Raw genomic sequence first — 15,823 nt, forward strand, 5'->3', positions numbered from 1 at the left:
ATTGAGTAACTGATAATACAGCTCCTCGCATTTTCCCCCTACACTATGGAGGACCTCATACAGCTTACCCGCAAAGAGTACACCATCGGATGGCTCTGTGCCTTACCGGACAGCGAGCTGATAGCCGCCAGATCAATGTTGGACGTACAGCATAAAAGATGCGAATTACCCTCCGACGACGAGAATTCATATACTTACGGTTCTATCAACGGCCACAATATTGTGATCGCATGTATGCCATCCGGCAGGCCAAGGACAAATTCCACCATGAAGCTTACACAACTGCTCTCTCGGAGTTTCCCAAATATGCGAATACATTTATTCGTCGGAATTGGTGGCGGTATACCTCGCAATCCGGTCCCCGAAAATGCTAAAGATGATATTCATCTGGGAGATGTTGTGGTCGGCTGGAATAAACGAGCCGGGATTCCATCTCTTGTCCAATGCGACTTTCAGAGACTGGAAGTGGGTGAGGATGAACTTCTAGGAACCCTCGATAAACCAGACCGCCGTCTTTTAAACGCACTGACGACATTAGAAGACAACCATCATAACGGAAGAACAGAATTTGCCGAACATCTCAAAAGGAGTCGGTTCTCGCATCCAGGTTTAGAAAAAGACAACTTATACGAGTCGGCATATAGCCATGCTGTCGGTGGCAGCGCATGTTCAACCTGTGATCCTTGCCGCATAGTTGATCGGCCCAAAAGGAGTACCACGGACTTAGTTTTCCATCAAGGCACAATTCTGTCAGGAAACTCACTTATCAAAAGAGCAGATGTAAGGGACCGGTTAGCTAGAAATTTTTACAATGCTATTTGCGTCGAGACAGAAGCGCTTGGCGTTATGGACGAGAAGATTTATCTGGTTATACGAGGGATTTGTGATTATGCGGACTCTCACAAAAACAAATCATGGCAACCCTATGCCGCTACAACGGCCGCTGCTCTCGCGCGAGAGCTTCTATATACAATTAAACCCCTATCAACGGGGATGAAAGATTTACGGAGTAAGTATTACTAATCGCCTACCGAGCCGGTATACCTCGTACGTACCCACAAAACACATATACACTTTCATCCTCCCGGACTTTTCATTTTTAGCCGGGCGGTAAATGAACTATGCTGCACATCACCTTCTGACGGATATCCCTCGAGAGCGTTCAAATAGTTGTCAGTGCCGTGCTGACTCTGGCATAGAACCGGAAGAATATCATATTCCCCTCGACTTTCCAGACCAAAGAGACCTCAGTTTTAAGGGAAGGGAGGAAATATTTGCGAAAATTCGGAAATCCTTTTGGTTAAGCAATTCTGCAAGCGAACCTCTAGTTCATCGCCCCGGTCGCCAGGTCGTATCTTTATGCGGGCTTGATGGAAGTGGGAAAACACATACGGCTCTCGAGTACGCATACAGATATTCAAAAGAATACTCGTCAACTTTTTGGTTTAACGCTACAAATAAGATAGAACTGGAAAAGAGTGCCAGGAAGGCAATATGGTCTATCATCAATATCAATACTAGAAATGCGGACAGGGATACTAAAGAAGAATCAAATCAAACTTACCTCCGCGTTGCTCATTCCTTAGGTCTCGATGGTCGAAGTATTACGTCTGATGAAGGCCTAATGAAAGCGGTGACTGAGTCATCACCTATCAAATGTCTCAACCACTGGCTGTATCAAGAGCCTAATTCTAGATGGCTGCTTATATTGGACAACTACGACGACCCAACGGCCTGTGCAGACAGTCTCAGAGATCTATTGCCCGCCAGAGACGCCGGACACGTGCTTATAACAAGCCGAATACAGAAATGCTTCGAATCATGTACTGACATTGAAATGTTCGCAGGCATGGAACGACAAGAAGCCTTGGAATTGCTTTATAAGATCTCAGGGAAAAAGGCTAGAGCGGATGGTTGGTCATCCCTAGATGTTACGCTAATATGTTCGTCATCACTAACATACCCAGAGCACCAAACCGTTGTTTCTATCGTCGACTCGGTGGGAAGGCTTCCACTCGCCATCGAACTTATTGGAGCCTACTTACGCAAATACTCGATTCCAGTTGACTCTTATGCAGAGAGCCTCGAAGAGAATCTCAAAGAACGGCTTGGCAAACTTCATGCCGTCTGCGAAATCTCCTTCCGGAAATTGACTCGGGAGGCAAAGCATATGGCTCAGTTACTTTCTCTAATTGGGAATGAAGATATCCCTTACAAGCTCCTTGAAGCTGGTCGCGAGGTCGTAGATTGGATGGGATGTGAGTTTTACCCAGAACTTTTATATAGAGAACGTCGTTACCTAGTGGTTTCCTAATCTCATCGTCAATATTCAGCAACTCGGAATGCCTTGAATAAAGCTATAGGGGAACTACTCTCTCTGTCGCTTCTTAGCGAAAGACCGGATAACAGTTACCACATACACCCCTTAGTACATCGATGGGTTCGAGACTACACCAACAACGCGGTGTTCAAGAATTCTCTCCTCGTCGTCGACATCGTCACATCCACATTCGTTTTTGGTGATGAGAGGACGGAGTCTCAGTCAGCATACCAGTACCGCATTCTCCCACATATCGAGTGCTGCTCCGAAATTTTCTTTAAATATTTGGCTCCACGGAATGGCACATTAATAAATGACAAGAGCAAGAGAATCGCTTATAATCTTGCACGGATATATACGAGCTTGGGTAACATACCCAAGTCAAGCGCGGTATACGGGCGAAGTCTTCAAGACGCAACCGGGCAGCCTTCTTGTCTCGACTTGAAAATGATGGACGCCTTCGGAGTAAGTCTAAGACTACAGGGCGAATACGACAAAGCGTTGAGTTGGTGTAATCAAGCGCTAGACGGGACGAAATCTCAAGGTGGGAATGATAGTCCAGAGTCGTTCATTATTGCTGCCCACATTGCCGCTATATTTCAAGCAAAAGGAGACTACGCCGAAGCCATCACAAGATATAGGTGGGTTTTAGAGCAACAAGAGGAGAAAATAGGATACCTTCACCCCCAAACACTCGAGACCCGACACCAGCTTGCTGGCGCACTTGTAAGCTCTAAGGAATATGTTGAAGCGGTAGACCTGTTAGAGCAAGTTCAAGAGGAAAAGGAGAAAAAACTAGGAAAATACCACCCTTCAGTTCTTGGGATAATTGATAATGTCGCCACAATTCTCGAAGCACAGAACTCTTACCACGAAGCATTAAGATACTATGATCTTGTGTACGAAAGCCGAAGAAACGCATTAGGCGAAAATCATTATGCGACGCTTGGAAGCAAGAGCCGAATTGCTTGTGTTTACGAGAAATTGGGACGATATGATGAGTGCCTCGCACAACATCAAGAAGTATTGAAACAACTTGAGAACATATTTGGGGTAGGCGAAGATCACCGCTGGATTCTTCATACAATCTCTAGCATGGCAGATGCCTCGATGCGCTTAGAGAGATACAACGAGGCGGAGACAATGTATCACAAGGCGCACGCTGGTTTCAAGAGACTATTGATAAGAGTTGATGGAGAACTCCCAACGGCAAATAAGATAGCAAGATTACTACGTGATCAAGGCAAATATCAGGAGGCGTTACAATGGTCTGAAGAAGCAGAGCTTGGATTTCAAGAGGAGGCGGGCGAAGACAGCTACTACTTACTTACTACAAAGGTCTGTACCGCTAGCATACATGCTCTCGAGGAAGACTATGGGAAAGCGCTAGAAATATATGAGCAAGTTTTGAAAGGCTACGAGAAGAAACATACAAGAAAAGATCACGCTGAAGCTCTTAAAACGGAATTATCAATGGGTAAAATTTTCCTGAAGCAAGGACTATATCAAAAAGCATTAGAATTCCTTACACGGGCAGAGAAAGGATTATCGGAGACAATTGGTCCAGGTCACGACTATACACTTGAAGCTGCTGAGCTACAAAGTCATGCCCGCCACATATTAGACGAGGATGCCCGACAAAAACAGCTGGAGGAGGAGAATCGCCAGCAAAGAATTCGAGAAGAAATTCGACAGGAAGAAGAAAGAAAGACACGAGAGCAGGAAATAGAAAAGAAACAGAAGCAACAAGAGGAAGAAGAAAGGAGACGGAAACAACAGGAAGAAGAAGAAAGGAGACGGAAACAACAGGAGGAAGAATATAAACGGAAACAACAGGAAGAAGAATATAAACGAAAACAGCAAGAGGAAGGAAAAAAGAGGAAACGACAAGAGGAAGAAAACAAGAGGAAACAGCAAGAGGAAGAAAATAGACAGAAACAGCAGCAGGAGGAGGAAAATAAAAGAAAGCATCGAGAGGAAGAAAACAAGAGGAAACAGCAAGAGGAAGAAGAAAGGAGACGGAAACAAGAAGAAGAAAGGAGACGGAAACAGCAGGAGGAGGAAAATAAAAGGAAGCATCAGGAGGAAGCAAAGAAACAGCGAGAACAAGAAGAGGCGAGGAAGCAACGGAAGCAGGAAGAAGAATTACTACAGCAGGAAGAGAAGCAGCGAGAGAAAGAGAAAGAGACTCTAAAACACAAGAGAAAGTGGCCATGGAGCCGCTGGAATTGCTTTAGGGAAAATTGATATATTGGTGTTTAATTGAAATAATCTAAACGACATTTTAGAGTCCCAGCGAAGGATTAGATCAGTATTAGGAAAATCGAGACAATGCACTGGCACGAAGGGTTCCGAGACTCCTACCCTATCATAGAATCGTTAGGACTTTTTCCAAAAAGTTTTCTGCAACTTTCAGTCCTTAATTAGTTACTAGTATCCTCGAGAACAGTGCCGCAAAAACAGTACCATGTCAAATCTGCGAATGCTCGTCTAGGATCATAATATATCAAATATCAACTCTAGAGGTGTCCAACCCGTACACGTATGAGAAAATACTAGTTGGATGCATCTGAGTGTGATTAAGGCAATGCTCTAAATAATGCTTCTTTGGTCTCCTACTCAAAGGTTTTGTTGGGCCTTCTTACGAAACTCATGGGACAAGTGTATAAGCGAATTTATATATCCAAAACATATTTTAAACTTGATAAATGCTGTGCTAGCTATAGCTACAATTGTGCTATGGTGCAGCATGGGTACAGGTAGTAGGACCCTCAACCCTCCAACCCCTACCTATACCTTCAACTCATTCAAGATCTTTTCAAGAAATTATATTCAAACTTGGTCTGGCAAGCAAGACAGGTGTGAGTTACTAAAGGAGGGGGATTTACGCTAGTAGGTATATAACAACCTATACTCTCTACGGAATTCAATGCTAGGATGTGGATCGGCCAACATCCAAGCCTCTGCGTACTTTGCAATTGCTGCTGCACATAATTAGCTGTACCCATGGAGAGCGTGGGCTAATCAAAATACCCAGGGCTACCATCTTCCGTCTTAAATTTTGGCAGTTCTATTCTGCTCTATTTTATTTAGTTGGCTTCCCACCCTCTCCTTCAGACAAAAGGCTGCCTGTACTAGTTTTTAAAATGCGTGTCAAACCGAGTTTACTCACTTTTCTGTTATTAATATCTGGAATCTTGATGGCACCTCCGGGGACTCTGGTCCTTGATTTCGAATTCCCAGAGGATGATATGATCCACTCACCACAGTCACCAACGATCAACCCCCAAATAAAATAAAATGTTTCTACGACCGTTCCATCGCCTATTGTCGGGCAGCTAGATGCAGACCCCAACCTACCAGGCCTCTCTCGCAGTGATAACACAACCAATAGAAATACACCCATTCAGCGTATCACTAACACAGATGAGGGGAAAGAGCTGTCGAGAGTAAGATCTTTTTTCGGTGGTCCGTAGTATGCCCGAGCCATTTTAGATTGATTATGAAATCACGTGATCCATACACATATCCAGAGATCAGTGGGAACAAGCGGCCGGGCTATTCTACTATGACTGACTACACCGCTCACAAAAGGGCTGGCCATGCTATGTGACTCTTCCAGACTTGCTTTTGTAATGACCAAGGTAAGATGATATCAGCTCCTATAGCTAACCGTCCAAAAACAATACCCGGGCCTAGCTGGTGCAAGACCCAGAAAGCCGCTATAAAGTGTGAACAGTGGTATGGTTAGTATTACACATCTGTGTCTTTAGCATGCTATGCATTGGAAGCCAACCACTGACGACAGGCCTTAAAAATTGCAGATATGAGGCACAAATGCGCCAACTAAAGGCCAATCCTTGAATCAGCGTAGAAGAGTACTAGGAATCCTTGAATCTGCGTAGAAGAGTACTAGGACGCTTTAAATAACATCCCATTAGACGCCAAAGTCGCAAACAGTAAATACGGACGGAAGAATTCCCCAGGGGCTATGTCGTGGGAATATATATTCGGAAAGAATGGTGAAACTGGCCCGACTGAACGATACCCTGTCCCTGGGACAAATGAGCCATGCTACCTCGAAGGGCCAGCTCCAGAAGTGACCTGGAGCGGGATTCCTAACCCGCTGCTCGATGTCGCGTCAAATCTTCAAGGTGATTTCAACAAGCGATCGAATCTTGTTGGGAAATCATTGGACGAGAGCACCAGCTACCCCCAACTAGCCCTTGCAATATTTGGAGAAGCTACTCGTGGAATTGGAGAGGGAAAAACGTCAAATGTGACGAATGAAGCAACAATCAAAAGTACACCAGCGTTGGCTAAAAGTATCCACAAGTAATGTATATACCGCTGTTAATGATATGATACGGAATAGGGATGTGCGTTTTTTGTACAATCATATTGTATCATGTTTAGGATTTCCTGTACAGTATTTGAGGCATCTTTTTCCTTCGAAACTTCCGGGTTGCCAGCTCTGTTAGGTGTACACAGTCTTTACGATTTGGGGAATTTGTATTTAATTCGAATCAAGATTCGTCTATTAGTCCAAAGGCGAATTTGGGACGAAGTTTTTACCGTATGTTCTCCTTCAACATTCTTTACTAGGAAAACTATTTTACATGACAACGAAAAAGTTGCAATCAGCTCACCACTTCGACATCACTGGCATGATAGTTATTTAATACCTATACTGTTCGTGATCCGCAGAAGCCTCTCCGATATCATCGTACCACACCATTGCGTACCTTGGTATAGCTAGGATCAAGAGTTGTAAGGTATCCGTCTGGTATGCACTTACTAGGAATTAATTACCTAGGTAGCGTTAACGCGTTAGACATTGTATTCGCGCACGATCGTGTAGGGAACTCTGCGGGCCGAAATCTCGTAATGAAGGTCCCGTAATAAAGATTTCTCCTACAAAACCCATGGAGATATTCTTAGCTTTGAGCTGCCATGGAATTCATGAAATGGGGTTCTCGAGCTTAGGTGATCTCGTACCCAGATGTCACAAAGAACTCAAGTCTCATATGTTCATATGAGCTCATTGCATTGCATTGCTGAAATAGATCTAGAACTTCGAACTTTTCGACTAGCCTTGGATCCAGGCGCTCGAGGCGTGCGGAGCTTTTCTACCTCGAATTCCAACAATACTAATGCATAGAATCATTAGGGCCATGGCGCTTCTCACACCTTTCGAGGTGATTGCAGTTGCAATTGCGGTAACTGTTTCCAGTCGAATTATACTCTATACCAATGAATCAGACCCCCCATTTTGCAATATTTAGGGCAGTATCAAATTTCCTTAACTGAGAAACGAAAATGGTTGTGTTGTCAGGATAATTGTCGACGTGCCCATTTGTGGCTCTGGGCAAGCCTCGAATCAGACCCGGTCCAGATCCACAGGAAACATCCAACATAAGCTATGTATGTGTGGCTATGAGGCTAGTTCTAAAGTATCTGTATAGTGCATAGGGTATGTAGTGAGGGAATCATGGTATATCATTAGGTATAGGCGCGAACATTAACATCTGACTTGATGTATACCCAAGTAGGTATACGGATAAGCACTTACATATATCCAAACTTTGAATTCTTCGATCGTTTCGACATCACGAGAAAAATTGCGACCTCAGGTCAGAAGTTTACCAGGCCACCGCCGATACTTGTGAACGCAATATAGCTCAGACTGTGCAGCGAATCAATGGTACACCGGTCACCAAAGAAGATATAACAAGGTACTTAAGTAATTAAAATTGATATTTAGCCGACATGTAGCTAAATTACAGCTTTTCTCCAGCCCAAATGCCAACTTTTTCATCGATGTATCCCCACGAAGATCCGGGTTATAGGCCGAAGTTTTCATAGTATAGTGTAATTAACGATACCGCTTCGCGGATTTGCACAGCGGAGAGTCGTTGTAAGTGCTAGTGGTAACATAACAGATGGGGTTATTACAGTTAATCAAATGTTACTTGATTTTTACAGCTTATAAGAATCGACCGAGCTTAGCGGTGATATTGTTGGTTGCTATGCTATGTTGGTTGCTGTGCTATCGCCACCACATTCGCCTCTCTCGCCGGGTTCTTTGGCGGCAACTGCGAGGATTACCTGAAGAGTTTCAGGAACATCCGGATCTATAAGCATTTCGACACACCTTATTCCCATTTAACACGTTTATCGAGGGCGAAAAAAATAAAATAAAATAAAGTTAACCTCTAGTCTATTGAGTTTTGCAAATTTGAGAAACAACACTTCAATCTTATCGTCGAGGGAGATTATGCCTCTTCCAAACACGAACGTTTGTGCTCCCATGCATGTCGGTTAAGCAGGGAACCTTATGCGCCAGAGCAGTCCTTGCAGGAATAGCAGCTCACATTCTCATCCTGCATAACTGGCATGACCCAACAATGACGACAGGGTCTATTTCGCTGCAGTGCAAGCGGATCGAAGGTAATCGAAGATGCTGTATATCTATCGAACAGAATTTCGGGATTTCCAAAGTGGAGCCTATGAAACGATCTAGCATCCTTTTTTACAAATTTTGTCCTTCAATTTTTAGAAGCTCGAGAATATTCGTGGCTATGTAATGCGACCAGGGGCACGAAAGAACCCTATCGTCATCCTGCAGCCCGAGTTTTAGGTTTTGAGAAAATCAAACTCAAGATACTTAAGTATTTTGGCGACCAACGGGTATGTCGCTGGGGATCGTTGTTTCGGTATATTGCGGGCAAAATCCTGATTTGCTAGCCAGGCTGAAGATAGCCCCTGCATGATGACGCACTTTGGAAATTCGAAATTCGACTTCCTGAGCAAAGAGGAAAATTCAACCTTCCAGCCATAAGGCGCCACGAAAAAAAATTAAAAATTAACTAGGGCGGGTACTTCCAGTTTCGAGTAACTCGGCCAGATCTCGATTAGATTAGACTTCCTCGAGGATCCGGGAAAGCTAGCTATGCACCGATAGATACTGATTCATATCATCATCTGGTGTAACTAATTCACGGATGACCTCGAAAAAAATGCCATACTAAGGCTAATTCAGGAGCTATGGATACCGCAAGCTAGGCGCAGGACCCGATCGCATAAAACCAGTAACACCGTGTGATTCAGTCGTCTCTAAAGGAGCTTTGTCGGTTCCTTGTCCCGTCTGAAGGATGGTTGTCGCACTCAGGACCGTCGACCGTCCTCAAACATCGCAAACGTTGTTCCCAGACATACCCTGTAGGTGGTCGAGCTTAGTGGGACCAACCACCAATAGGAAACAGGGATAACTAGCTGTTGGATCTAGTCATCCCTCTCGACCGCAATACGTCATACGACCTCATCATCCTCCTCCCCTCCAACCCCATGCAAGCTGATGCAACAGAACAAGAAAAGCTTCGCTCAAGTAATCCGCCATAAAAAGATGTATGGAAATATACATTTCTCTAGCTCTGGGAGGCCTTTTTTTTTTTTGCTTTCCCCGTCGGCGGTCATTTGTGATCATGGAAAATTGGTCTATTGGTCTTAGGTCGACACCAAGAGAAACCAGGGAGTTAAGCTGAATCCTGGGTAGTGTGCGTGCGCAGAAAAGAAGAGGACAGAGATATATAAAAAGTGCAATGCCGCTCCTCCGAGGCTGCATATACTTAATCCCTTCTTACACCAACTCTTCCAGCGACTTCCTCCTTGAGATATCGATCCTTCGTCAACGTCAGCTCCGCTTGCTTAGCCCAGTGGTGGTGTTGAGTCTTCAGTTGCGCCTAGTTTAATCCTACAAGCTACTAGCTCTTTACGACACACAGCAACACAGCTTTTGAATTGGTGAAGGTACGTACCGATTTAACTTAAGTCATCCATGCATTGCGTGCCGCATATGCATATTCTTGAGCTCAAGGCAGTATCCGGTACAGTATAAGCCGGATTTCCCCTCCTTTCATGTATGCAAACTGGTGTGTCACCTGTGCCACCCTGGAGCGGCTGGGGGAGAACTAGTTCCTCGATCCCGCTCGCAATCTATATATTCTGAGATCCTGCCATCGAATCATTTATTTCTTGGAAGATCCCTTTTTTTCTAATCTTTCAGGCTTACTCCCAGCGACCTATCTTACTGGAGAATATAAATCTATAACTTTACTTCCTATCCATTACCGACATAAATTACACATCAAAATGACTACCCGTCACGAAAGTGGCAGATACCGCCGGGGATCCGTCGATGTTGAATTCGACCATCGGGACAGAGATTACCATGGTCCAGGTTTCTACGAGCACGATCATGAATACCGTGAAGTCGACATCTACAATCCAGACCGTGAGCGCGGTTGTGAGCGTGGTGGAGAATTAACTCGATTTTACGAACGTGAGAACCGGTCATCCGGCGCTTTGGTCCCAGTCCGCCAGGAAAAGATTATCGAGCGCGACCTCTATGAAGTCCCACCAGAGCCTCAACCGATCATCCCCATCCGCGAAGTTGAAATTGATAACGTTATCAAGGTTACTGAGCATGAGCATGAACACGTTCATCATCACAATCACATTCATATCGACCATGCCGCCATTCATATCGTCGCCGAACCGCCATGCCCACCTCCTCCACCACAACGCCGTGAGGTTATCGCTGAGCGTGAAACACTAACGCAAGTCCGCGAGCGAAGATATGGCGGAAAGTGGAATGCCACTGGAAGGCTCAGCCTCGACAGGAACTACCATATCGACGACCATCATCATCATGACCACCACGAACATCACCATGAGGAGCATTCTAGAAGCCGAAGTGAATCTCGGGACCGTGGCGAGGTAAAGCGCACTATTGGTTACGGTCGCTACAGGGAACGCACTGAGGGTGAACAACGTTTCTCATCTCCCCGAAACTCCTCTGGTGCTCTCGTCCCTGCATCCCCACGAGGATCCGGTTTCTTCAAGGACTTCAAGGCTGAGCAGGAAGGCTGGACTGTCATCGACGTTCCCGGCTCCGGACGCCGAATCACCCTCGAAGGTAACGCTGACCTCTCTTGGAAGTCTTCATCCTTCAACGCCAATGCCGGTATCCGTCGCTCTAGCAAGCACCGAGAGCGTACAGCCAAGGGCGAACTCTGGACCGAAATCACCAAGGATCTTGTCTGTGCTGAGGCCCTCGACGAGTTTGGTTACAACTTTGAGGAAACAGATAACTTCGTCTACGTCTTTGACTACCTCCATCGCGATCAGATCCATGACCTGATCGAGCTTACAAAGGACATCCGGCGTGGTAAGTCAAAGAATCCTCCGAGTTACCTGAATCGAATCAAAGATTATCTGTTGTTGTCCCGAGACTAACATATTTTCCGTAACAGAACGTGTTCGGGAAATCGAACGAGAAGCACGCTACGAACGTTCCCAGAGCCGCCCGAGAGATAGTGGTGGTTTCTATGAACGTGATCGGTTTACCGAGAGGCGTGACTATACCCCCTATGGTGAGCGTGATCGAGTTAGAGACACACGTGAGGCCGTCTACTATTAGATACTAGACGTTGGCGAGTGAAACTATATATTAATAATTCTTTTTCGTCTTTCCTTTTCTCTATATCCCTTGATATACTTTTTATTTCCTTTTATCATGTATTTTCTTTCCCTCCGCTTAACTAATGAAATGATCTTATGACGGATATACCAAGTTTGCAATCCTTTTCTTCGTTACAACGGCCGTTGACTTTTGTATTGTCTTTCTATGTCCACCTGTCTTTCTCCCTTTCGCCATATATATACTTTACTTCGTTTCCTTTTCTCCATACATACATCCTTATTATTTAAGCTTCTGCGACGACTTTTGTTTTTTTGGGGGCGCTATTTGATGATGCCTTTGGTTGCCTGTCACGTAGCGAATTTCCTTTACTCTGGAATCGAGAATGAATTTTACGAAAAAGTTGAAAAATCAATACCTTTCTGCGTTTAATTAATTTACACTTTGGTTTCCTTCAAAGTAAAGCAATCAGTGACAATATGCAAAAACAGTAGCAGCAATGTAAATGCGGGATAGTACCTGCAGCAAATAAGGCTAGTCTCCAGATCTCCGATCCTTCAACCCGATACCAATAAAATAAATAAAATAAAGAATGGCACATGCAGGAACCAGAGAATCACCCGGGTGGAAGTATTACTCATACCCTTTCCCGCATGATTTATATAAGCCCTGTGGAGATTCTGAGCCGTATAACGGCCGTATGAGGTGTTCATGTGGTCGCACTTTTTTTTGGCCTTTCCGTAGGACTATGGTGTCCGATTCGAACAAACCACTTAAGATAAAAACCTCTTATTCCGGCAAAACCAGTATCTCGTGGGAAGAAAAATCCAAATAATGCTAATCGTGATCGTGTGGAGTATGAAGCATTTAGAGGAATTTGGTCTTTTGACCTTCAAGGTTCTCTATGCCCATTATCCACTATCGCATAGCTAATCACCAAAGAGATTCTGATCCCTCAAATTAATCCGTTGAAGGTGCAGCTTAGAACATGAACAGCCCTGTGTGATTTGTTAGTTTTAGGTCCATACGATAGTAAATCGGCACTTGTTCCGAGTACCGCCAGAAGATGTATTAATTTAAAAACTCCTTATTACGGTCTTCTGATCGTAACACGGTAAATTCAGGCCGGCCTTGTGGACGGATAGCTAGATCCATTTTTTCGAACTTCGCATTCAAGCTTTCACAGCGGCCTTTGCATAATTATGTGAAGGACGAACTGGCGGGGGTGCCTCATCCTGGTCGAAAATACAGTTTCGGATTGGCTGGTTCAGGTAGGTCAGTGGCTGATGGTGAGATGGAAGAGGAATGGTATTTTGTGGCGTCAGACAAACGATGGCTTGAACCTCCCCAAGAAAACACGTTTCCCCAAAGGCATACGCCGCCAACATTACGTATCTCTTCCTCCACCACGACAATCAATCTCATCCACCATCACCACCGGCCGATTCGGAACCCATTGAGTGGGCAATTTGAATCTATAGAACCTCAATCATGGGGTTGACCCTTCGCAGCGTCCTTACGGCGCTTGTTTCGCTTGTCTCGTTATCGCAGGGTATCTCGTTGACTGGTCCGAGAACCCTCCTCGTACTCGAAGATGATGTGAAGGCACAGTTTCAGACATTAATTAGTGATCTTGAAGGTATTTTATATTAATATTTTGCGCGATCAATTGACTATATCCAATTTCTCGTCTTATTGTTCTATGAACTAGCTAACTTTTGGTATCAGCCCGAGGCTTCACGACCACTACCCACACCCCCAAGTCAACTACTCTAACTCTGTTCCAGCACGAGGAACGCGTATACGATAATATCATCATCTTCCCTACCAAACTCAAGGGCCTCGGACCAAACCTCCCATCCTCTTCTTTCCTTAAACATGCCACCGCCGGCGGGAACATCCTTATCCTCCTTCCTTCGTCACAAGACGATAACGTCCCCACCGCTATCGCCGAGCTTGCAACACAAGTTGACATCTACCTACCACCAAAGGGATTTGCCGTGGTCAACCATTTCGATCCTGCGGATGCAATTGAGCCGGAACATAATACCCTGCTAGTGGACCTTCCGAGCTTCCCGTCGGATACTAAGAATTATTTCAATACAGGTGAAGATAAGGACGCCAAGCTATTATATCGTGGTGCCGGATTTGCCGTTGGCAGTTCTCCTCTTGTCCAGCCAATTCTTAAGGCCCCACGATTCGCTTATTCTTATGATACTAAGGAAGCTTCTTCATTTGCCGACGATGAGAATGTATTCTCTGCTGGAAAACAGCTGGCCCTAGTCGCTGGTGTACAAACTAGGAATAATGCCCGTATCACATTCGTCGCTGGGGGTGATTTGCTCGCTGATAAGAGCTTTACAAAGGTTGCCAAGACGAACAAGATGAGCGGAAACAGGGCGTTTGCGAAGGACGTTACTGCGTGGACATTCAAAGAGACCGGAGTGCTTAGAGTTGATGGTATCGAGCACTGGGGCGAGGAGTTTGGAAAAGAAGTAGTCAATGGAGACGTTTACCGAATTAAGCACAATGTGGTACGTATCCGTTCCCTTCTATACAATTACTCCTGCTTAGTAAAAGTCTTTTGGCTAATTTATTGTATAGACCTTCTCCATCGCGCTATCGGAGTACTCATACGACCACTTCAAACCTTTTGTCGCTCCAGCTGATGACGCTGTCCAACTTGAATTCATAATGTTGGACCCCTACTACCGCATACCACTCCCCGCCTCCTCCTCACCGCTCACACAACATAAGAATTCCACAACCTACTCCGCCACCTTCAAAACTCCAGACCAACACGGAGTCTTTACCTTCGCCGTCAACTACAAAAGACCATTTTTGAGTAATATACATGAGAAGCGTGCCGTAACCGTCAGACATTTTGCACACAACGAGTGGACAAGGAGTTGGGGTATTAGCGGCAGTTGGCCATGGATTGCTGGTATTTGGGTCGTTGTTGTAGGATGGATTGGGTTTGTGGGACTATGGTTGTGGAGTAAGCCTGTTGTAGCTGAGGGGAAGGGGAAGAAGAAGCAGTAGGTGTTTAATCTCATAGATATCTAGGTATGTTTTGGGGATGGCTTTTTTAGCAAGTTTGTTTTGCATTATTGATAGTGTGTAATCGATATGTGGTTGGAGCGGTGTACCAAGCTGTTAGGTCAGCTGGGAGCGTTAGGATTTCTATGCCCTGCATTTTGGTGTAGTTTCAAAAGTACTGGTAATTAAAGTAAATACGATCTATGCATCTTTCTATGGATTTCTTTCACTTCGAGATCGATATGCTATATATAGCTATATCGATAGCTTCATTGATCAAATTCAGGGCTCGAGTTTCAACACTCAAGTTGGCCATCAACTCGATGAATTAAGAGATGTTTACGGCACGATATTTGGACCACAACATGTGCACTATCAATTTACGAATTTCGTCTAAAAAAGCCCAGCCTCAAAAATCAACTTCTGAAATACGGCGTTTTAGAACCTAAAAACACCAAACATCAATCTGACTTTAGATCCATTTCCACCTGGGTTAATTTTAGAGAACTCTCAATAGTAATTGTAGCACTGTCAGACAACCGTTTAAGGTCCCAGAAACCTATAATCTACCAACTTATGTGGAGGAATACGACCTAACAGAGGATACTGACTAATAGTCGCTCTAAGTATGCGTTTACGAAGTTGTAAATAATGAATTGATAAAGCGAATCGACTCTATTTCTATGAAAACTTTCTAACCTATATTCCGTGTTAGAGTTGGTTTTTTTTTTTTTTTGTGGTGAAGCCAAAATTGAATTGCACAGCACGATGTATGTTTTGCGTTGCCGTAAACCTGCAACGCCTTTGTAACCTAGAACACTAGAAAAGTATATGTCTTTAAAAACAAGCTGAGACCGAGCAGTCCTGTCAAGTGGCGTTTTTTACATGCAGAGGAATTCGAGTCTCGAAGTTGCTTTCGCAAATGCATTTATGGATTCTGTGCCACATTGATGCATCGGCGTACGCCGGCCAGCCACCAGACT

The 15,823-nt window shown here is 44.7% G+C and overlaps 3 protein-coding genes across 4 annotated transcripts; all 3 read left to right on the forward strand.

Annotated features, from left to right (window-relative positions):
• Positions 1–45: 45 nt before the first annotated feature.
• On the forward strand, positions 46–4,567 carry DFL_006381 (uncharacterized protein; the record flags this gene model as incomplete). 2 transcript variants are annotated; one of them, XM_067635793.1, is made up of 5 exons in its annotated part: positions 46–607; positions 1,015–1,047; positions 1,200–1,913; positions 1,968–2,258; positions 2,334–4,567. In XM_067635793.1, the coding sequence occupies 5 exons, from the start codon at positions 46–48 to the stop codon at positions 4,565–4,567; spliced, it is 3,834 nt and encodes a 1,277-aa protein (XP_067490187.1). The 2 variants fall into 2 exon arrangements, with proteins under 2 accessions (XP_067490187.1, XP_067490186.1); XM_067635792.1 differs by lacking the exon at positions 1,015–1,047 and having other exon boundaries at positions 46–1,009.
• Positions 4,568–10,471: 5,904 nt separating this feature from the next.
• On the forward strand, positions 10,472–11,801 carry DFL_006382 (uncharacterized protein; the record flags this gene model as incomplete). The annotated part of the gene is made up of 2 exons (XM_067635794.1): positions 10,472–11,549; positions 11,635–11,801. The coding sequence occupies 2 exons, from the start codon at positions 10,472–10,474 to the stop codon at positions 11,799–11,801; spliced, it is 1,245 nt and encodes a 414-aa protein (XP_067490188.1).
• A 1,491-nt stretch (positions 11,802–13,292) lies between these two features.
• Positions 13,293–14,843, forward strand: DFL_006383 (uncharacterized protein; the record flags this gene model as incomplete). The annotated part of the gene is made up of 3 exons (XM_067635795.1): positions 13,293–13,440; positions 13,530–14,335; positions 14,406–14,843. The coding sequence occupies 3 exons, from the start codon at positions 13,293–13,295 to the stop codon at positions 14,841–14,843; spliced, it is 1,392 nt and encodes a 463-aa protein (XP_067490189.1).
• Positions 14,844–15,823: the final 980 nt, after the last annotated feature.

The sequence above is a fragment of the Arthrobotrys flagrans genome (genome assembly GCF_004000055.1).
Source record: "Arthrobotrys flagrans strain CBS H-5679 chromosome Unknown unitig_9, whole genome shotgun sequence".
Taxonomy (NCBI): Eukaryota; Fungi; Ascomycota; class Orbiliomycetes; order Orbiliales; family Orbiliaceae; genus Arthrobotrys; species Arthrobotrys flagrans.